We start from the raw sequence: 24,484 nt of genomic DNA, 5'->3' as shown, positions 1-24,484 counted from the left end.
CAATTATACTAGACATGTGCCAGGGTCAAATGTAAAAACTGATCGAGGATGGTGTTAAGTCATTGACACACTGGTCATAGTAAGCATGAGACAACTACAGCTGTGCTACTTACAGTAGGTAGTAAAAAACACGAAATACACAGGTGCCAATGGTAATAATAAATATATAGATGTTTTTTTAAATAATGATTTATTACATCTACTAGTAAATTTATTTTCAGCTGCAAAAAAATTCCAAAAAAAGTGACTAATTAAAAATTCAGAAGAAACTGATACTGTAGTAGATCCACATTATATTAAGACACATTAAATTTAATTGAAATAGTATATTTAATAAAAGTAATATAAATATAATTGTACAGCCAATTTCTGTGCCTGCCTATTGGCTTTCTTTGAACTTTATACACTCTAGCAACAAGCCATTTTTTAATACCTGCAGTGTGCTAATATATTTAAAGTGCTAATTACATACTTATATTTTCTCAGTTGTTACTGATATATTTATATTTTGTGATTTGTTGTTCACTATATTTATATTACTTTTATTAAATATGCATTTCAGTTTAACGTGTCTTGATATAATTTGGATCTTCCAACACACAGGCTGCGGTACTTCCCATTCCTATGTGTATTCACGCGAAAACGGTTTATTTTCCTCATGAAAAATTGGGCTCTAATTGGATAACCATTGGGCAAAACTAGCGATAAAAGCTTGTTTTGTTTGCAAGAAAAATTTTTTGTGGCTAACTGGATAACCCTCACAATTTTTTTATTAGCATATTTCTCTACCAGGGATCGGTATGAAATACCTACACTCAAAATCCCGATGGTCGAAATCCTGACATTGGGTTAAAATACCGACATTTAAAATACTGACAAGGTCAAAATACTGACATGTAAAATGTCGACAGGTCAAAATGCCGACATGAGTTTTTCATTGTTTTTTGTTATGCATGTCAACATAGGTCGACATGGACACCATATAAGTTTACTGCGTCCCCTCGCATGGCTCACGCTTCGGGCACGGTGCCTCGCTGAGCTTGGCACACTATTATATTCCCACTCCAGGTCCGTTGTGATGGTAAAGTATAAACAAGTCGGTTTCAATGAAAACCTCATGTCGGCATTTTGACCTGTCGACATTTTACATGTCGGTATTTTGACCTTGTAAATATTTTAAATGTCGGTATTTTGACCATGTCGGGATTTTGACCGTCAATCAATCGCTGTCTGTATTTTGACCGTCGGGATTTTGATTGTCGGTAAATTGACAGCATTCCCTCTACTATTATTGTTTTTCTTTAAAAACATCTTTGTACAGCATTATATTTTATAAACAGTGAAATCAATACAGTGTACACTAGTCCATGTCTACATTTTACAAGACCATGTGTGCTCTTATGGTGAATAATGGGAATGTGTTATAAAAGGATTATTATCAACAGAATACTATAATTGGGAGATAATACGGAGAGTATGGGAATGATAGAAGGAATTAAGGAAGTTTTCCATCCTGCTCACCCTCATTATATGATCTTGGGTCTCCAAGTACTTACAGCATCTAATTTTGTCTTGAAGTTCACCATTCTTTCTTGAAATATTTCGTCAGGTGGGCGACGCCACACCCTCACCTCTCCCTGCATGAAAAAGTTGTGTTTTAAACTGCCCAACCCTAGTTATTATTTATTATTATTATTATTATTATTATTCTTTATGTGTTTGTTGGAGGAACATAATTGCCTCCCCCAACATTATAATTTATTCCATCTGGTGCACATGATCGCTAAAAGAAGCAACTGAAAGCTAAATTGGGAAAATTACACATTAATCCTAAGCATAAAGTCTGTCTATAATTACTTGCCTGGAAAAATTATGCCATTAAAAAGATGGTCTGTTTCACTAAGCAAAGTATTTAAAATATTTTTTTTTTTATAATCTAAGTAATTACACACACATATATATATATATATATATATATATATAAAATCTAAAATATTTGAAAACGCAATTGCAATGCATGATGGGGAAGGAATTCAAGACACAGACACCAGAGGAGTCATTGTTAGAAGTATACAAGACAATCTGCTTTGAGTGAACCAGAACAGGGGTATTAGTAGACTATAATGTTTTTAAGAAGAACGTTTAGGGGCTGAGCAGGATGGTTGGGTGTTGATGGGATGTAACACAGAGGTACAGTAAGGTGACTGAACATGGTATAATAAATTGCAATATTCAGTTTCTCTTGAATAACATTATATTGAATTTATAGGGAGGTGGTACTCTGAGCACTTGTCTCCATTGCTTGGATCACTCATACCGTTAGCTCCATGTCATCATCTTCTTTATCTTTTACAGTCTTCTCTGGTTCTTCTACATCCTTCTCTTGCAGATCAATTTCATTTGCTTGTGACATGTATGGCATCTCATCTTTGTTTTTGAACTCTAAGCTTAGAATTGAAGGAGGAAGTAGAATTCCTAGAATGACCTAAAATAACAGAAATAAACAATTTTATAAAATGTAAGTAGCAACAATATGTACATAATCAAGCAATGCATTGTCTGATTGTAGAGTGAGTAGACACTTAATAAAGAATTATAATGCAAAGGGTTCTATGGTATTACTGGACCAAGCAGTAACGCCTCTCAGAAAAGGGCAGTTGTAACTGGTGGTCAGAGATATGAAGGGAACCTTGCCCAATGTCCAGAGTATACACTGCAGCATGCTCAGCATCTGGTGGTCAGAGATATGGAGGGAACCTTGCCCAGAGCATCATACACTGCTGCATACTCAGCATCTGGTGGTCAGAGATATGGAGGGAACCTTGCCCAGAGCATCATATGCTGCAGCATGCTCAGCATCTGGTGGTCAGAGATACCGAGGGAACCTTGCCCAGAGCATCATATACTGCAGCATGCTCAGCATCTGGTGGTCAGAGATACCGAGGGAACCTTGCCCAGAGCATCATATACTGCAGCATGCTCAGCATCTGGTGGTCAGAGATATGGAGGGAACCTTGCCCAGAGCATCATACACCGCAGCATGCTCAGCATCTGGTGGTCAGAGATATGGAGGGAACCTTGCCCAGAGCATCATACACTGCAGCATGCTCAGCATCTGGTGGTCAGAGATATGGAGGGAACCTTGCCCAGAGCATCAAACACTGCTGCATGCTCAGCATCTGGTGGTCAGAGATATGGAGGGAATCTTGCCCAAAGCATCATATACTGCAGCATGCTCAGCATATGGTGGTCAGAGATATGGAGGGTACCTTGCCCAGAGCATCATATGCTGCAGCATGCTCAGCTTCTGGTGGTCAGAGATATGGAGGGAACCTTGCCCAGAGCATCATACACTGCAGCATGCTCAGCTTCTGGTGGTCAGAGATATGGAGGGAACCTTGCCCAGAGCATCATACGCTGCAGCATGCTCAGCATCTGGTGGTCAGAGATACGGAGGGAACCTTGCCCAGAGCATCATACGCTGCAGCATGCTCAGCATCACAAGTCTATACAGGGGATTTTGCTGGGTTTATAGGTGCATAGGTGTGAAGTTGGAAGGATTTGTACTATGAATGTTAGTGTGAATGTGTTCTTTGTAAGGATGGGAGCAGCTTCGCAACACTCACATATGCATCAGGGAGACAGTGTTATTAGCATAGGTGAAGGTTAGAGTACAGTAGACTACCTCATCAGCAGTGAGTTCTGTCAAAGCCTGCACAGATCAATGTGATCTGTGCAGGGCTTCTGTGTGATACAGTGTAAATAAATGGAGAAAAAAAATGTATGGGGTCCCTCTAAATAGTATAACCAGAACTGGGTCAAAGAGCTAGTCCTGGTGAACATGCTTCATGGGTTCCCATGCCAAAACATTATACTCCACCAACTATACATGTTCATGTCATGTACCAGAAAGCACCTCCACATTTTTTAACTAGGAGTAGAAGACGAGTGCCTAAAAAAAGGGATGTGGTCTCTTGGGGAAGGGAATGGCCTCACAGAACGCCCCCATAATGCATACTAAAGTAATCCAATAAGAATATTCTGTAGCTGAGAAAAACAAAGTGACATGGCAAACATACAATTCAGACTCATCTAGCTCTCCAATGGGGCTCATGCAAATGCATTAGTTGGTGTCTTCCTTGATGGAATTCCAAACGTTTTGTGTGTGTGTACTGTGTAATTTCAGTGCGTGCTTGTGTGTGTACTGTGTATATGTGTGTAACGGGTTTGGCATAATAGACAGACAGTGTAGCGGGTGTGGTATAATAGACATACAGTGTAGCGGGTGTGGTATAATAAACAGACAGTGTCTGGTAAGACAGTCAATAGATAGACACCACATGTTAGATAGTCAAAGGTTGACAGGGTCAAAGGGTAGACATGAAAAAAGTAGACAGTACAAAAGGTCGACAGGGTCAAAAGGATGACAGGGTCAAAAGGTAGACAGGGTCAAAAGATCGACATGAAAATGGTCGACATAAAAAAGGTAGACACCATTTTTTGTGTGGTTTGTGTGGATAGTTTGTCACTTGGGACCCCAATTGTAGGAAGGCATCCCCTTGCGGGGCTCGCTTCACTTGCCATGCTTCGGGCTTGGTGACTCACTGTGCTCGCCACAAGGTTTAGATGGATAGAGAAGGTATGAAAAAATCCAAAAACATGTAAAAAACAAACAAACATGTCTACCTTTTTATTTTGACAAGTTTCATTTCGACCTTTTGACCCTGTCTGCCTTTTGACACTGTTGACCTTTTGTACTGTCTACCTTTTTCATGTCGACCTTTTGACCTTGTCAACCTTATGATCCTGTTGACCTAATGTCTGTCTAACATATGGTGCCTATCTATTGACTGTCTAACTAGACACTGTCTATCTATCATCCGGATTCCATAGCATGTAATGCCACATCAAATCCCACACAGCATTACTACATATACATGCCTGTACAATATAACATTAGTATACGCCTCAGAAAACTTTACTAATAAATACCTCATAACATTAATATACCCACCACACCCAATAATATTTTACACATTCAATTTACACAGATAACATTAATCCTTGCCAGGCTTCGAGGTGGCAATAACACCCACACCCCCTTCTTTACATTTTTTAATAAAACACCTGCACAGATCCTAGACATCTGTGCATCGCTTACTACAAGCACACCTGCCAGGGGGAGGCTATTTATTTGTGAAGGGTTGATGGCAGGTTTGCACCAAGCTCCAAAGACGCAGCAAAGTAAATCTGGGGATTCTATACTTATAATAGCAATAACATAAAGGTTGCTTTGATATTCTATTCTTAAGTTTGGACTCCAGCATTTGGAGCTTCAATAAATGGTTCCGGTATGAATGGTCGACCATGTTATGGTCGACAGTCATTAGGTCGACCACTATTGGTCGACATTGACATGGTCGACATGGAAACATGGTCGACACATGAAAATGGTCGACACATGAAAGGTCAACACATGAAAAGGTCGACATGAGTTTTTTGTTACTTTTTTTGGTTTCGTTTTTTGCGTAAAATGACTGGGAACCCCAATTAGTGCACCGCGTCCCCTCGCATGGCTCGCTTCGCTCGCCATGTTTCGGGCATGGTGCCTTAGCTCCGCTACCGCTTCGCTCGGCACAGATTACCGTTCCAATCGTAGTCCACGTGGATCGTAAAGTATGGAAAAGTTCCCCAAAAGAAAAAAAAGTTAAAAAACTCATGTCGACCTTTTCATGTGTCGACATATCACGTGTCGACCATTTTCATGTGTCGACCATGTGTCCATGTTGACTATGTCAATGTCGACCAATAGTAGTCGACCTAATGACTGTCGACCATAACATGGTCGACCATGTGGATACCATAATAAATCTGGGGGATGCAATCCCACAGGTAAAATTTTGAGAAACCCCCAAAATACTGTACATGAGTCTTTCATGGGTGTATAGCTTATTTCATGTCATTATCGTATAAGAAACCCAAACAATTTGAATCATAAAAAGGCAACACAATAGAGGAATATCTCCAAAACAATCCTCTCCCCTACCCCGTGACATACTGTCAGGGAAACAATTATGATATTCAGGGTGACTCCACTCCATAGAACAGAGAAAGGTCAGATTCCATAGCCCACAATTCTTTTATTACCCCTTTTGTGACTATGCTTACTCAATATATACAGGCTTCAAAAAAACTTCATCAGATTCCAATGTTGAAGACAGAAGTTGATACCATATCCTATCAGAAAGGTAACCTGTAGATATATGACATTTTGCCACTCAAATCAGTCCCTGCCCCATGGGAGCTTACAATCTATATTCCTTTCATATATCAGTGAATCTATGGGGATATAGAATATAAAATCCGCCTCATAAGAGAAGTTGATATATAATTAAAGAGTCAGTGTGGCTCTAAAGAATAACATCCAGAGGTATATTGAGAACATGAAGAGAGAATCCATCAACCTTCCTAATTGAAAGCTTGACCCGAAGCAATATGTGTAGTATACTAGTTCGACGAGAGGAGATGATGTAGCCATAGAATATTTAAATACTATAGTTTCCATTTCAAAGCTGCGGTGAACATTAGCTATAATCTTTGACAATTTAGGGGGACCAGCTCTTTTCCAATACTGAGCCAAAGCGGCACTGGTAACAATAAGTATATGTCTAATGATACAAGAATTTACAGCTTGCAGAGAGATTGGTTTGTGCGTGCGCAGTAATGGTTTACTAGACTTTTTGCACATGCGCAGTAACAAATAATCGCCCAACTGCAAAAACACATGGGTACAGCGTACATCAGGACTTCATATTCTGGCAGCCATTTCTCTCCTTTGCCATTTACTGTAACTGAAACACTAAGACGGCGGCAGCAGCAGCATCAATGGCAGTTGAAGTCAGTGGGTCTGGCAGTTGCAATAAAATGGTAGATCTTCTAACACAGCCCTATGGGTAATGAGCTTTCCTCAGCATCACTTTGCCATTTGTTACAGCCTTCCCCAACCATACTGTAACTGACTGTATAACAGTGAGAAGATGACAGGTAGGGCACACAGCTGATCTACACTGCAGCCATCTTTACCTGCTTACTTATTCACATTCTTCTGTGCCCTCTATGTTTGGAGCAGTTATTGTTTTGCATAGAGAATGGGTTTCCAAATATGACCCTCATTATATAAATCAATTAAAGGATCATGATAAAAATGTATTACAGGTTATGTAACTGTTAGGTGCAGTAGCTGTAGACAGACACATTTTAATCTGCAACGTTATTCATATCTGTTTGGAAACCTCCCAACATTTAATGGAAGTTACACAGCCTACCAATATAGAACATTCACATTTTAAACATTATTTTTACATATTTTGTAAAACTACAGTTACGCAGTCACAGAGACCTTTATTCCAGATATAAACTATACCTACCCTAAGGCCCGTACACACTGGTCGATATATCGGCCGTTCTCTTGAACGGCCGATATATCGCGGGTCCGTCGGCCAGTGTGTACGGCCGATACGTCTGTGAACTCCGTCGTTCACAGACGTATCGCGTCGGCCGCGCAGCACAGCCGACGGCCAATATATCTACCGATATATTGGCGCGTCGCTGTGTGTGTACGGGGCGGTCGTCCGACCGCCCGTACACATGCTGCGGCGGCCGGCGGTGATTGACAGGTGAACTGGGCGGGCGGGCGCCCGCCCAGTTCATGACATCAGTCCCCCGACGGATCGGGCAGTGTGCATGCACAACACACTGCCCGATCCGTACATAGATCAATTGATCTGCAGATATATCTATTAGTGTGTACCCACCTTAAGACTGTGTGATATCCAATCTAGCTGAGATAAATGCTAAATGTACAAAGTACTGTACATACTTGGACAGAGACAGCTAGTATTAAATGACTAGAATTTTAATATTATATTACACAGATTTTTTTAAACTTATTTCGACAACACAAAGTGTAGTATTATTATTATTATACATATATACAACTGTGTAATATTGGGCAATGTGTATAAAACACTACACAACTTAGCAGATTGTTCTCATAGCCGGGTGCCCACCTTGTTAAGCCGTTAATAGCAGAAAATCCTCTTTAACATCCACCATTGGCATATAGAAAGAGGGATTGTCATGGGCGCACAGGGACCTGTGACTAAATGGATCCAGTTCTTGCATCTTCAAATGCTATTCCATCTTCTGCACGGCATTCAAGGCTGCTGCATCATGCTGTTGTCTCATTACTTCCCAGGCTTTCATTGTGTGGTATTTATCATCGACTTCTTGCAGCCAGGCCTGGAACTGTCCAGTGTTGTATCACTCTCTGATGTATTTATTGTCATCTCGCTGATGTTCCATAGGCATGTTATAAATAGAGATGAGCGGGTTCGGCTCTCAGAGAACCGAACCGTACTGAACTGCACCATTCAAGTCCGGTTCCGAGCCAGGCTTGGGTTTTCCTGCCTGACTCGGAAACCCGAACAAGGCAAAACGTCATTATCCCGCAGTCAGATTCTCGCAGGATTTGGATTCCACATAAGGAGCCGCGCGTCCCCGCCATTTCCACTCCGGCATTGGAGAGTGTACAGAGAGGACGTGTCTCCATTCTCTCAGTGTCCGTGACTTCTGCTGAATCTGTCCAGTCACAGTGCTTGTGTCCTCTGCTGCCATATGTCAAGTGCTGTCCAGTGATGCTGTGTTGTGCTGCATCAGTTAAGTGTTGCTGTGTTGTGCTGCATCAGTCACAGTGGTGGTGTCCTTTGCTGCCATATGTCCAGTGCTGCTATATAATAAGTCCCTTACAGTGTTGCTGTGTTGTCCTGCATCAGACCAGTGGTAGTGTCCTGGGCATCAGTCAGTCCAGTGACCATTCACAGTGGTGGTGTCATCTGCTGCCATATGCCCAGTACTGCTGTATAATTATCTGTGTTGTCCTGCATCAGACCAGTGCTAATGTCCTGTTCATCAGTCAGTCCATTGACCATTCACAGTGGTGGTGTCCTCTGCTGCCATATGTCCAGTACTGCTGTATAATAAGTCCCTTACAGTGTTGCTGTGTTGTCCTGCATCAGACCAGTGGTAGTGTCCTGGCCATCAGTCATTCCAGTGACCAGGCAGTCACAGTGGTGTACGCTGCTGCTATATGTCCACTGCTGCCGTATAATAATGATAATAACAACAAGTCCCTCACAATGTTGCTGTGTTGTGCTGCATTAAACCAGTGGTAGTGTCCTGGCCATCAGCCATCAGTCATTCCTGTGCCGCATATTGTGTTAACTCCAGAAACATAATGGAGAACAAAAATTTGGAGGATAAAATAGGGAAAGATCAAGAACCACTTCCTCCTAGTGCTGAAGCTGTTGCCACTAGCCATGACATAGACACATAGACGATGAAATGTCATCAACGTCGTCTGCCAAGGCCGATGCCCAATGTGATAGTAGAGGGCATGTAAAATCCAAAAAGCCAAAGTTCAGTAAAAAGACCCACAAAAAGAAATTTAAATGGTCTGAGGAGAAACGTAAACTTGCCAATATGCCATTTACGACACGGAGTGGCAAGGAATGGCTGAGGCCCTGGCCTATGTTCATGACTAGTGGTTCAGCTTCACATGATGATGGAAGCCCTCATAACTGATGCCTTGACACTTATGTTGGTGTTAGACGTGCGTCCGGTATCCGCCATTAGTGCAGTGGGATATCGACAATTGATGGAAGTATTGTGTCCCCGATACCAAATCCCATCTAGACTTCACTTCACTAGGCAGGCAATAGCGAGATTTTGCCATTTAATTCCAGTGATTTGGACGTATAATTATTAATTACAGTGATCTTGCCAATTAATTCCAGTGATTTGGACGTATAATTACAGTGATCCATGCCAATTAATTCCAGTGATTTGGACGTATAATTACAGTGATTTGGACGTATAATTATTAATTACAGTGATCTTGCCAATTAATTCCAGTGATTTGGTCGTATAATTACAGTGATCTTGCCAATTAATTCAAGTGATTTGGATGTATAATTCTAGTGATTTGGACGTATAATTATTAATTACAGTGATCTTGCCAAATAATTCCAGTGATTTGGACGTATAATTACAGTGATTTTGCCAATTAATTCCAGTGATTTGGACGTATAATTATTAATTACAGTGATCTTGCCAATTAATTCTAGTGATTTGGACGTATAATTACAGTGATTTTGCCAATTAATTCCAGTGATTTGGACGTATAATTATTAATTACAGTGATCTAGCCAATTAATTACAGTGATTTGGACATATAATTACAGTGATTTTGCCAATTAATTCCAGTGATTTGGACGTATAATTATTAATTCCAGTGATTTTGCCAATTAATTCCAGTGATTTGGATGTATAATTCCAGTGATCTTGCCAATTCCAGTGATTTGGACGTATAATTCCAGTGATTTTTCCAATTAATTCCAGTGATTTGGACGTATAATTCCAGTGATTTGGACGTATAATTCCAGTTGGAATTGTTTGGGTCACTTGGCTTAGTCATACAGCTACCTCATTGCACCTCTTCGACATCTTTGCATGAGGTGCTGTTTGGGGCCTAGTTTTTGAAAAGTGCCATCCTGTGTGACACTGCCGTATGAGTCCAGTGGTACTGCTGTATTAGTCCTGGGGTACTGCCGTATAAGTCCACCAATTGCAGATTTTTTTTAAAGTGACTGGAGCGTGCTGGAGATGCTGTCAGTGGACCGAACAATTGCGCCCCACTCTCGACATTCAGCCACTGTGTGACACTACTAGATGGGTCAGGTGGTTGTGTCGCTTAGCTTAGTCATACAGCAACCTCGGTGCACCTTTTTTTCTTATTTGCATCATGTGCTGTTAGGGGCCTTTTTTTTATATCTGCCCTTCTGTCTGCCACTGCAGTGCCACGCCTAGATGGGCCAATTGTTTGTGTCGCTTGGCTTAGTCACACAACTACCTCATTGCAATTCTTTTTCTTCTTTGCATCATGTGCTGTTTGGGGCCTTTTTATATATCTGCCCTCCTGTTTGACACAGCAGTGCCACTCCTAGATGAGCCAGGTGTTTGTGTTGTCCACTTGTGTCGCTTGGTCATCCAGCAACCTCGGTGCAACCTTTTGGCCAAAAAACAATATTGTGAGGTGTTCAGTGTTCAGAATACACTGGAAATGAGTGGAAATGATTGTTATTGCGGTTAATAATACCGTAGGAGCAAAATTACCCCCAAAATTAACCAAAACACGAAAGGGTGGTTTTGGCAAAACCAAGCCAAAACCAAAACACGAAAGTGGAATTAGAACCAAACCAAAACACAAAAAGTGCCAGACGTACATCTCTAGTTATAAATCTCAGAGTCCAGCAGTATGGTAAAGGCGCTGATGGGCACAGACTGGTTGGCTACTGTCCTGACTGCTCTGCAATTAACTTTTAAAATCTCCTGTTCGCAAGACACTACGGAGGATATTCAATTGTTTGAAAAGTCGATTGGGTGTCTTTTTCCCCTGTCTATTAGATAGGAAAAAACACACACCCAACGGACATTTTAAACAATTGAATACCCTCCTACAAGTTTGTCTTTTTCAATGCTGTGCTGCAGAAGAAGCTTCCCTCTTGCTGCTTCCTGTTGCCGGAATAATTCTTTAAGTGGCTCCGGCAATGATGGGAGGTGGCATAATCACTGGAATGTGAAGCATGCCTGGTGGTTTTCCATTCAATAGATAGGAGCCAGTATAGGTTATGTATTCATCACAGCACTGTGGGGCATTAGGAGTCACAGAGCACAAGGTCTTCCTTTTCTCTTGAATCTTTTTTTGAATCTGCATATAGTCTGAGTAGAGGTTTGACCTGTCACTGCAAGATGCCTAGATTCTGGTGCCACCAATTACCTGGCACTGAAGCTGATTTATCAATATATAATCCCAGGAGCATTTGAAGAAGGCATTGGCTCTATGTACAAGACTAATGGGTCATTTTGAGATTCTATAACTTGGTGCATGAAGCTCTCCTGACGTTACCAGTAATGTGTCAGCCTACCTGGCTACGTCACTCTGGGTACGGGGCATCACAAAACAAGAAGGCAGCCTGGGGCATTCGTAAGTACTACACACCCTACACCCAGTGTGTGCAAGTGAATATGCCATCACGTAACAGTGCAGGCCTTTAAAAAACAAAACAAAAAACAACATAAAAACAAAATGACTTTTACCAAGAGCATACATTAGATTTCCTAATAGTGGCACTTACATAGAAGAAGTCCTGAAGAAATGTCTATTTAAAATTTGAGACTCACGATATTTCAGGTACTGTAGTACCCGGGCGAGTTGGGGGATCTTCTGTATCCTGCCCACATCTTAGTAAAGTGGTCAGGATGGGGAAATAATACCAGAAATTGAAAGACCGCAGGGAGGTAACAGAGTCAATTTCTGGCCCCATCCCCTCCTTGCAGACCAGCAGTACCCCACATTTTGCCTCAAGATAAGGCCTAATGACATGAAGAGCCCGGTACTGCCCCTAAAGTGTTCATCTGCTTCTCCCTGAGAGGTGAAATGATCTGATTATCAAAGCACTGTATGATAATACTGTGATGGAGGGTCACATACAAAACAAAGAATATTAACCTCACAGTGGCATTAATAAATATGAAAGTAGCATTTAACATATAAAACTTTACATAATAATACATAAGGGTATATGCAATTGCGGTCGAATTCCCGAAAATGTCGAAAAACGGGTCATTTTCGACAAAAAAAAAAATCGACAATGCAATACAGTACTTTTTGTCCAAAAAACTGACTTTTCAGTTTCGACTTTTCAGATTCGACATTTTGAAAATTCGACATGTCTGCAGTGGTAAAAATGCGGCAATTCGACAAAGTATATTCAATTGAAGAATGTGGATTCGACTTTAGTGCTTTTCGACAGTAATATCGTCAATTTCCTTCCGCCTCACTTTGCTGGCGGAATCTAATAAAAAAAAATTAAAACATGTTTTTTTTTTTTTTTATTGCTAATAGCATATCTATTTATATTAGAAGGGATTATGTACTTGGTTTGTCTATTAGAGGGACACAAGTATTATTTTTATATTTTTTAAAAGATTTTTTTTTTTTAACTGACTAAAATAGAGAGAGCATGGTTTTTAGTGGGAAGGGGTGGGAAATTGGAATGGGTTAAAATCAGGGGGAAAAATGAGTGGGGTCCCCCCTCCTAAGCATAACCAGCCTCGGGCTCTTTGAGCCGGTCCTGGTGCAAAAAATACGGGGGACAAAAGACGTAGGGGTCCCCCGTATTTTTTGTACCAGCACCGGGCTCCACTAGCTGGACAGATAATGCCACAGCCGGGGGACACTTTTATACCGCTCCCTGCGGCCGTGGCATTAAATATCCAACTAGTCACCCCTGGCTGGGGTACCCTGGAGGAGTGGGGACCCCTTCAATCAAGGGGTCCCCCCCCCAGCCACCCAAGGGCCAGGGGTGAAGCCCGAGGCTGTCCCCCCATCCAAGGGCTGCGGATGGGGGGCTGATAGCCTTGAGTAAAATGAAAGAATATTGTGGTTTTGCAGAACTACAAGTCCCAGCAAGCCTCCCCGCAAGCTGGTACTTGGAGTACCACAAGTACCAGCATGCGGGGGGGAAACGGGCCCGCTGGTACCTGTAGTTCTACTGCAAAAAAAATACCCAAATAAAAACAGGACACGCACACCTTGAAAGTACAACTTTATTACATACATGTCGACACACACACATACTTACCTATGTTGACACGACGTTCGGTCCACTTGTCCAAGTAAAATCCACGGGGTGTACCTGAAAATAAAATTATACTCACCTAAATCCAGTGTCCAGTGATATTTGTAATCCACGTGGAGGGGCTGTGCGATGCGCTGTCTGACAGCTCACGACGTGGCGCTCCCTGATTGCCTGAAGGGACTCTCTGTGACAGGAGTCACAGGGGGTGTCAGCATTCGGGGAAAGCGGTCCAATGTGTAAACATGGGACCCCTTTCAGTCCGTGTGGATCGGGTAAATGCGTTTTTTTATTTTGCCAAGTACGTGGATTACAAATATCACTGGACACTGGATTTAGGTGAGTATAATTTTATTTTCAGGTACACCCCGTGGATTCTACTTGGACAAGTGGACCGAACGTCATGTCAACATAGGTAAGTATGTGTGTGTGTCGACATGTATGTAATAAAGTTGTACTTTCAAGGTGTGCGTGTCCTGTTTTTATTTGGGTATTTTTTTTGCAGTAGAACTACAGGTACCAGCGGGCCCGTTTCCCCCCGCATGCTGGTACTTGTGGTTCTCCAAGTACCCGCTTGCGGGGGAGGGGGGGCTTGCTGGGACTTGTAGTTCTTCTGCAAAAAAACAATATTCTTTCATTTTACTCAAGGCTATCAGCCCCCCATCCGCAGCCCTTGGATGGGGGGAACAGCCTCGGGCTTCACCCCTGGCCCTTGGGTGGCTGGGGGGGACCCCTTGATTGAAGGGGTCCCCACTCCTCCAGGGTACCCCGGCCAGGGGTGACTAGTTGGGTATTTAATGCCACGGCCGCAGGGAGCGGTATAAAAGTGTCCCCCGGCTGTGGCATTATCTGTCCAGCTAGTGGAGCCCGGTGCTGGTGTTAAGAATACGGGGGACCCCTACTCTTTTTGTCCCCCGTATTTTTTGCACCAGGACCAGGCGCAGAGCCCGGTGCTGGTTGTTAAAATACGGGGGATCCTCTGTCATTTTCCCCCCCGTATTTTTGCAACCAGGACCGGCTCAAAGAGCCCAAGGCTGGTTATGCTTAGGAGGGGGGACCCCACGCAATTTTTTTTCAGGTTTTTTACCGTTTTTTGTACCGTCTGAAAAGTCGATTCAAAATCCGTCAATTGGTCCGTTTTTCGACAGCGGGACTGTCGAATCCGTTTTTTATTGAATATGTCGAATTCCGGCACCCGCCGGATGGAATTCGACGACCGAATTGTGTCGAATTTAAAAACGGGCGAAAAAGTGCCGCAATTCGCCCGGAATTGCATATACCCCATAATATATAATATAAAATGTCACATAATATATGCCCAAAAATAAATTCAACTAAGTGAAATGAAATACAAACACCTTATTTTGTCCTGCTACAGGAATCTTCTCTCATGATACAGTATAAATGTAAATATAAATTAAGTATTGTGAAGAGATGGCCATGACTTGATGTGATATAGCAACAACACTAATGAGTGCTATAAGTGCTATTAGCTGTATTTTTTGTGTTATACGATCTATCCTAAGGAATTCTTCGTAAGGGGCTTAATGCTGTAATCATTTCGTGTTTGGGCATAATGGCCTCATTTAGGATTAGACACACATTGATTCCTGTGAATAAGATAAGCACTTCTGTGCTGCGCTAATGATTGTATATATTTTGAATATACAGTAGTTCAATTGACATGTGTCACCTTATGCCAGGGGTAACAGATGGGTTGTGCAGATGCAGGCAATCATAGACTGAGTGTAGTAATCTAATTAGTAATATCATTTGGCTTCATCATCACCACCTATGGTAGGTTAATAACACAGAGAAATGCAATCGATGTGAGCAGGGCCATCGAGATCAGCAGCGGATAAGGCTACAGGGGAACGTGGCCGACTTGGTGAGGCAAGGTCATGTCCCCTCCCCAAATTTTTTTTAGTAAAGTACTACGCATGGTCATGGGGCAGATCCGTGGGGGAGCATCAGTGTTATTGCCACTGCCCCTTGATACTTGCAGGGAGAGCGAGGAGAGTGCTTTTCACAACAGCATGTGCTAGGGAGAGAGACTGTTGCTGCTGAGAAACAGAACTCCTTTTCCCTGCCCGATATTCTGCTGATGAGAAAATATATGAAAATAATATATACATAGAAAGAAACATGTTTTCAATGTGCGTATTGTGTGAGTCTATTGCACTGGGTGACTGCGCCATCAACAGGGCCAATGGTAGTACATGGAATTGTTTTAGATCCAACTTGAAATAATACGATTTATTTCTATAAATAATCTGTAGATCTGTTTAATTTAATGTAAGTGCTATAAGTACTAATACTGTATGTGAATATGAACAGCTCAAAATTACATAGCTTTCGTTTTGTTTTTAATGTCAAATTACATTCTGGGTGAAATCAAATCCAAAAGAACACAGAGGGTTTGTCATCCTCCTATTTATATCTAAAACAAATCATGACATACAGTATCTGTCAAAGGAAGAACATTCGCAAGTAGACCCAAAATAAAATAGCGAACATATCATCTGCAAATTATTAAAATAAAAATAGAGATCTACAGAAGAGTAACTCTGCATGGCACATACAGCTGGGGCACATTTACTGTAGACTACTAGCGCAACATGGAAAACCCCTAAGCAGGGGTGTATCTAGGGGTCTGAGCCCCCTGGCAAAGTAAATGACTGGTGCCCCCCCCCCCACCCCCTCATAATAGAAATATTGAAGGCGCATGTGCAAAAAAAAGGGGCGTGGCCACTTAGTAGTGCCCAAATTAAAATTACACGACATAGTAGCGTCCCTTGCTCACATTACACAGCACAGTAATGTCCGTTATTCACGTTATGCTACACAGTGGTGTGTGTGTATATATATATATATATATATATATATATAGATAGATAGATAGATAGATAGATAGACATATATATACACTGTTGACCAATAGTGGTCGACCTAGACAGTGTCGACCTACTTACTGTCGACCTAAAGACCGGATCCCATTTATATTGCGCTCCGGAAATGGGGCCGTGGCCACTCTAAATGGGGCATGTCCTTCAGTGTAGTTTACCACACCATATACCTATACTATCTAGTACTGGTGCCCCTTTCACACAGTACGAGCCGAAATTCACATTATAGCATATGGTATGAGCCGAAATTCACATTATACCACACAGTATGAGCCAAAATTCACATTATAGCACACGGTATGAGCCTAAATTCACATTATACCACGCAGTATGAGCCGAAATTCACATTATACCACACGATATGAGCTGAATTTCACATTATACCAAGCAGTATGAGCCAAAATTCACATTATAGCACACAGAATGAGCCGAAATTCACATTATAGCACACAGAATGAGCCGAAATTCACATTACACCACACTGTATGAGCCGAAATTCACATTATAGCACACGGTATGAGCCGAAATTCACATTATAGCATACAGAATGAGCCGAAATTCACATTATAACACACAGTATAAGCCAAAATTCACATTATAGCACACAGAATGTGCCGAAATTCACATTACAGCACACAGAATGAGCCGAAATTCACATTACACCAAACGGTATGAGCCGAAATTCACACTATAGCATACTGTATGAGCTGAAATTCACATTATAACATTATAACAGGCAGCATTCAAAGGGTGAGATTCAAATGATATATCACACCCAATTTCCTTTCTAAAATGATCTCTGTTATCGCGCATATTGCACCCATAGTAATCAGATTTAGCTGTGTAAAGGGTTAGGTGCCTCGCTACTCCGAACGTAGCGAGCTGAAATAACGATACAACGTCCCTGAGGGCAGAAACAGAACGGGTGTGGATAGGGGTGAAAAGAATTGAATCCCGCCCAAAGACTCCAAAATAGTAAAATATCCCAACAGGGTGGTTTTATTAATCTATGTTACAGGGATGGTCTCCTTTTCCTGTCCTGACCTACAGTGGTCGACCCAATGTATGTCGACCTAATGCTTGTCGACCTAACGACCGCCATCCATGTGAACATTTTCAAGAAAACAATATGATAAATGCCCATATCAAAAGCCCCATAAACACTAGACGAGAAAGTAAAAGATATCGCTCAGAAGGGCCAATCTCAGCATTATCTTTTATCTCATCTAGTGTATACACTCAACATTGTTAACAATGCACGCTCCCGCAGCATGGCCCCTGCTCCCCCCCATCGCTTCCTCCACCGCCACTCCCTTCACGTCGGCATCGACAAGTGTGTATGCACTTGCTGATGCCGGCACCCCGCCGTACACACATCGGCTAGTGTGTACCCGGCTTTAGAAACATAGAAACATAGAATGTGACGGCAGATAAGAACCACTTGGCCCATCTAGTCTGCCCCATTTTGTACCATATTTTTTTTTATCTCAAACCTTATTTGATACTTATTTTTTTGTAAGGATATCCTTATGTCTATCCCATGCATCTTTATAAAATGACCTGCTCTCAGATACATACTGTAGGAAAACTAACCTTAAGTCCAGAATTTTTGCGCATCCGGAGTCTGCCCATCCACATATCGGTCAGCAGCATTTGGCTGCATGTGTGAGCAATGAAGTCCCGATGCTTGGCTGCTACGGCAAGCTGCAGGCATGTGGCATTGCTCCAGTTCTTTAGCTCATAGGTCAGCAGTTTCATTGCCAGCTGCTCATCCTGTTTGTAGGACTGGTCCAATAACTCTACTGCCAACTGCGCAAACTCCCTGAAACATAAAGCTCATGTTTACTTATTTTATTTCATCACATAATGTTTTTGGTGGAGACCGGTTAGGTATAATATTAGATACATAGGACACAACTGAGACTATAAAGCAGGAACAGGAGATATACTGATCAGTGTGTTCTTAAAATGGATGCTAAAATGGAATATGATATAAGACACACTTGGGGCAAGTGTTGCTTAACATAGAAACATAGAATTTGACGGCAGATAAGAACCACTTGGCCCATCTAATCTGCCCTTTTGTTAACCGTATTTTTTTTATCTAAAAAAATATTTGATCCTTATTTCTTTGTAAGGATAGCCTTATGTCTATCCCATGCATGTTTAAATTGCTCTACTGTCTTAGCCTCTACCACCTCTGATTGGAGGCTATTCCACTTGTCCACTACCCTTTCTGTGAAGTAATATTTCTTCATATTTCTCCTGAACCCCCCCCCCCCTCCAGTCTCAGTGTCCTATTGCTTCTCTTCATTTGGAGAATGTTTCCCTCCTGGACTTTGTTAAAACCCTTGATATATTTGAAAGTTTCTATCATGTCCCCCCTTTCCCTTCTCTGCTCCAAACTATACATATTGAGATGTCTCAGTCTTTCTGGGTATGTTTGGTGATGTAGGCCATGCACCATTTTAGTTGCCCTTCTTTGTACAGTCTCTAACGTATTAATATCCTTTTGAAGATATGGCCTCCAGAATTTAACACAGTATTCTAGATGAGGCCGTACCAATGACCTATACAGTGGCATTATTACTTCTTTCTTTCTGCTGCTGATTCCTCTCCCAATGCAGCCAAGCATCTGACTAGCCTTCCTCATTGCTTTGTTACATTGCTTACCTGCCTTTAAGTCACCTGAAATAGTGAATCCTAGATCCCTTTCCTCCTCAGTAGTTTCCAGTATAGTGCCATTAATATTATATTTAGCCTTTGGATTTTTGAGACCAAAGTGCATGATTTTGCATTTTTGGGCATTAAACTGTAGTTTCCACACTCTTGACTATTCCTCTAGTCTACCTAGATCCTCAGTTATTTGTTTTACCCCACCTGGTGTGTCTACCCTGTTGCATACCTTTGTGTCATCTCCAAAAAGGCATACTTTTCCTTTAATGCCATTTGCAATGTCACTAATAAAGATATTAAAAAGCACTGGTCCAAGTACAGATCCCTGGGGTACTCCACTGGTAACATTTTCCCTCCTGTGAATGCACTCCATTTACTACAACTCTCTGTTTTCTATCCTGCAACCAAGATTTTATCCATTCAATAATCCTAATATCCAATCCCAAGCTTCCAAGTTTATTTAGCAGTCTGCAATGTGGGACAGTGTCAAAAGACTTATTAAAGTCTAGATAAGCTATATCCACGGCTCCACCTTTATCCATCACTTTAGTCACACAGTCAAAAAAGTCAATAAGATTTGTTTGACATGATCTCCCCCCAGTGAATCCATGCTGTTTGGGATCCTGTAAATTGCTGGATTTGAGATAATCTACAACTCTTTTTTTTTTAAGAGTGCTTCCATCAGTTTCCCTACTACTGATGTAAGACTCACTGGTCTGTAGTTGTTTGCCTCTTCCTTGCTTCCACTTTTGTGCAGTGGGACTACGTTTGCTCTTTTCCAGTCCTCTGGAATTACTCCTGTAGCTAATGACTGGTTGAATAATTCTGTCAATGGTGCTACCAGCACCTCTTTAAGTTCCTTTAGTATCCTTAGATGTATCCCAACTGGCCCCATAGATTTGTCCACTTTAAGCTTTGAGAGTTCTGTTAGGACCTTCTCCTATGTAAATGTACTTGTTTCATTTTCTTGAATATCCCTGCAACTTAACTGTGGCCCCTTCCCCTCTCTTTCAGTAGTGAATACTGAGCAAAAATAATTATTAAGATGATCTGCTATTAAATTGTCTCCCTCAACAATATTCCCAGTCTTTAGTTTTATAATTCTGCCTTTTGTTTTTCTTCTTTCGCTTATATAACTAAAAAAAGTTTTGCCTCCTTTACCCAGTGACTGGGCCGTTTTCTCTTCAGCTTTTGCCTTTGCACATCTGATTACCTTCTTAGTCTCCTTCTGTCTAACAAGATATATCTCTTTGTCTTCATTACTTTGTGTCTGCTTATATTTCCTAAAAGCCATCTATTTTTCTTTCACAATATTTGCTACTTCTTTCACAAACCACACTGGCTTCCTTTTCCTTGTGTTTTTCCTAACACTTTTGATACAAAGGTCTGTTGCCTTTAATATTGCTTAGTGGAAAAGAGAATCTGTAAGGAATCATCGTGATCATTTGTGAAGCCATGTGACATGCTTCAGGGCCGACATGGAATGCCGCTATCAACCGTGGGAGCATGCATATCATGGGTACACACTAGACGATGTACCCGATAGGACGCTCTGATCTGCGGATCAGGTGACATATCGTCTAGGGTGTCTACTCTAAAATTGGCAGAATGCTTTTAAAAATAAGGTCACAGGTTTGTCTGTTTAGTGAGAAATCCGAAGAATCAGAGGAGTTATTTGGGATAGTTAAATAAAGGAAAGAAATAGTTTTTGAATTTAAGGATAAATAGAGAAAGGATAACATAAAATCTTAAAAGGCTAGAAAAAGGAAGTAACGTACTGTATAGAAAATAGCTGAGGTGCCTGTAATAGCTTTCTGCGTTGTGGGGATATAAAGCTTTATGGAAGAACAGGTTTGAATACAGGTGCAATTTTCAGCAGTAGCCGAGTCATGCACAAGTACGTGCTAATGAGCTGGATAAGACATTACTAGGCATTGTGAGAAATGCGGCATGGACAAAAGCTTGAAAGCATTTATCTGAGCTGAGCTGTGTGCAATCCATATCCTCTCATAAGTGTTTCTTCTGAAATAGAAGCATACACTGTAAAGTTTCATATTTTCGAAAATCCTAAAAACCAATGGGTCAATAGGCAAGTTGTTCATGCACCATAAGGAATTCTCCTGAAAAAGTGAAAATAAAGCCTAATCGCTTCAGAAAAAAAGGCTTTAAAGTGAGGCAAGAGCTTTTAAGAACTGCACAAATTTTGCTGGAAAGCTCATTATCATTCCGTTCCGTAACCCAACGTTTACCATGCAGAGAAAATACAGGCTTATTTTGCATGTAATGCACAAATACTGGGCAGCTTTGATTTTACACTGAAATTTAGAATTGAATCAAGTAGGGTTCGGGCATGCCATTCCCAACTCTAAAGCTGTAATGTTCATAAATTTGTCCTCTGCGGTGCAACATTGTTTTTCCAAGGTGCATATTTTTTCCCTTTTTGCACTTGTTTTTGCTTCTGTCAGGACCAAAACACTAACTGAGCTTATAGGTAAATTGTTCATTTTAGGCTTACTAGTATTATTTGGTGTTGGTAACATATTGTAATAAACAAATCTTTTAATTATAAAATATTGAGACTCACTTACATACAGTATTGTTCCTAGCTGGTAATATTCTGAACCTTCCATGTAAAAGGAAACATATAGTGAGAGTTCAGTGGGCGGAATTCAAATGTTTATCTACCGGCAGCCACTAGATGGCCCCCAAATGGAGCTATTCAATATTCCAATTCTAATTCCAGTCTCAGCTTTAGATTCCAGTCCTGAGTTCTGTGCTCCAGGTTCCAGTTCTGAACTACCTGCATCAGCTTCCAGCGATAACCAGGTTATCTGCACTCCACAACCGGAAACCCTATTTAGATATTATTTCAACAACCAACTCCTGTAATAGTTGAAAAACTACAGCATCATCTGTGAACTTTACACCATTGTTCTTATCCAATCTGGGACTAGTCTCTGAGACTAGATGGTTACTGACTTTGTGCTATCACGTGTCCTCAGCCTATTTAAAGTTCTACACTTTACACCGTGTGTGTGAATAAACCTTGTTTGCTTCACTCATATATTTATGGTCATACTGATTCCTTCAGGCATGCACACACTGGAGAATTTTCCTTGGGACACTTGACACCTTGCCCCTATCACCATACAAAAATGCAGAGACTTCAAACACATAACAAGTATACAGTACTCAGACAAAACAATTAAACATTGATAATTTTTTCCATTTCAACATTATGTGACTACAGGGAATGCCTCCCACAACGCTAAAACACTTGAATAAAGACAATGCGTTCTTGACAAGCTTGCATCATGTTGGAACCTGCTCCACTACCCATGACACACTAATCACCTTACCCTCCAGAAACCCAGTATAACAATCCGTACTGTGAAATGGTCTTGGTCTATCCACAGATTTGTTCCACCTTCACCTACACTCATGCTATCTTATTTAACTCTCAGTGACTTTTTTTTTATCTGTTTTGGTTTCATGGATGGACCCTTCAATTTGACATTCTCTTTCATAAAAGAAGGTTTCAGACAAGTTTTGATAATATTATGCTTTGTTTTCTAAAGGGAATGACTGCATAGTCTTAAGCATAGATCAGTTGCTATAGTAATATGTGTTATCCAACTAGGGATTTCTGAAAATGATCACATAGGACAGTTATGGAATATATGTATGATTTATTAGGAATACAACAGAGATTTGATTAAAGCTGTTACACTTAATCTGCAGAATGACAGCATGCTTTAATTGGATACCTAAGTAGATAATCTTAAAAATGATATAGGATAATGGGATACCAATTTGCGAGATCAATTGACCTTTACAGACTATACTGTAGGTAATAATATTTTGTTAGCACAATGAACAAAAAAATAAAAGAAACATTAGTACAAAAATGTATATATTTCTTAATGAAATGGGTTAAATTGTATTCTGTTTAATAAAAGTTCTTGCAAAATGTGTTGACAAAGTTCTATGGTTGACTTCATACTATTACCATTGAACAACGGAATAAGCAATGCATTCCTAAATATTGAAAGAACTATGAATACGAGAATAAGATTTCTCTAGGCATTCATATTTTTGGAGTACATATGGTGTCTATTTATCACTGAGAGCTCCCAAGAATGTCCACTAAAAATCTCAGACTGTGGCCGGCAATCGTGTACAAGGCTAAACCATGCCTTGTATATGATTTCCTCTTTCAAAAAACATGCATCCTGCATAGATGCCGAAACTGGACTTCATTACATCCTGGCCTGTGCATCTTAGTCTATGCTGCGTATCTTTGCACAGAACAATCAGAATGCAATGTTTGCACTGTGAAACTCTGACACATGCAGACATTTGAGGTGCGATATCTGCACTGTATTGATTCAGGCCATTAGTGTACAGTAACCTTGCAACCAACAAAATGAAAATCAAATTGACAACTTTTAGAAAAAAATAAGTGAAAATAAAAAAATAATAATACACTAGTTACATAAGTGTGCACATCCCTAAAAATAGGATTTTGGTACTTACCGGTAAATCCTTTTCTCCTAGTCCGTAGAGGATGCTGGGGACTCCAAAAGGACCATGGGGTATAGACGGGATCCGCAGGAGCTTGGGCACACTGAAAAGACTTAAAACTGGGTGTGAACTGGCTCCTCCCTCTATGCCCCTCCTCCAGACCTCAGTTATAGGAACTGTGCCCAGGAGAGACGGACATTTCGAGGAAAGGCTTTTGTGTAAACTAAGGGCTACAAACATACCAGCCACACCACAACCATACCGTACAACCGTAGTAACAGTAAACCAGATAACAGTATGAAAAAACAACAGCAACACGCTGAAACCAGAAATACACAATCCGTGTATAAACTAAGTGAACCGACAAGAGAACACTGCAAGAAACAGTCCGCACTGGGATGGGCGCCCAGCATCCTCTACAGACTAGGAGAAAAGGATTTACCGGTAAGTACCAAAATCCTATTTTCTCTTACGTCCTAGAGGATGCCGGGGACTCCAAAAGGACCATGGGGTTTATACCAAAGCTCCAGACCGGGCGGGAGAGTGCGGACGACTCTGCAGCACTGACTGAGCAAACGCAAGGTCCTCATCAGCCAGGGTATCAAACTTATAGAACTTGGC

The 24,484-nt window shown here is 41.1% G+C and overlaps 1 protein-coding gene across 3 annotated transcripts in view; it reads right to left on the bottom strand.

The window, feature by feature from the left end:
• Positions 1-24,484, bottom strand: part of TRPM3 (transient receptor potential cation channel subfamily M member 3) — a 694,734-nt gene that overhangs the window by 222,569 nt on the left and 447,681 nt on the right. For all 3 annotated transcript variants that reach the window (XM_063913891.1, XM_063913889.1, XM_063913890.1), the window contains 2 exons: positions 18,257-18,485; positions 2,318-2,485 (listed from right to left, as the gene is read on the bottom strand). In XM_063913891.1, coding sequence (XP_063769961.1) covers positions 2,318-2,485; positions 18,257-18,485 — 397 coding nt within the window. The remainder of the gene's footprint in view (positions 1-2,317; positions 2,486-18,256; positions 18,486-24,484) is intronic.

Source organism: Pseudophryne corroboree, chromosome 1, assembly GCF_028390025.1.
Source record: "Pseudophryne corroboree isolate aPseCor3 chromosome 1, aPseCor3.hap2, whole genome shotgun sequence".
Lineage (NCBI taxonomy): Eukaryota > Metazoa > Chordata > Amphibia > Anura > Myobatrachidae > Pseudophryne > Pseudophryne corroboree.
This window is presented reverse-complemented; position numbering and strand designations above follow the sequence as displayed.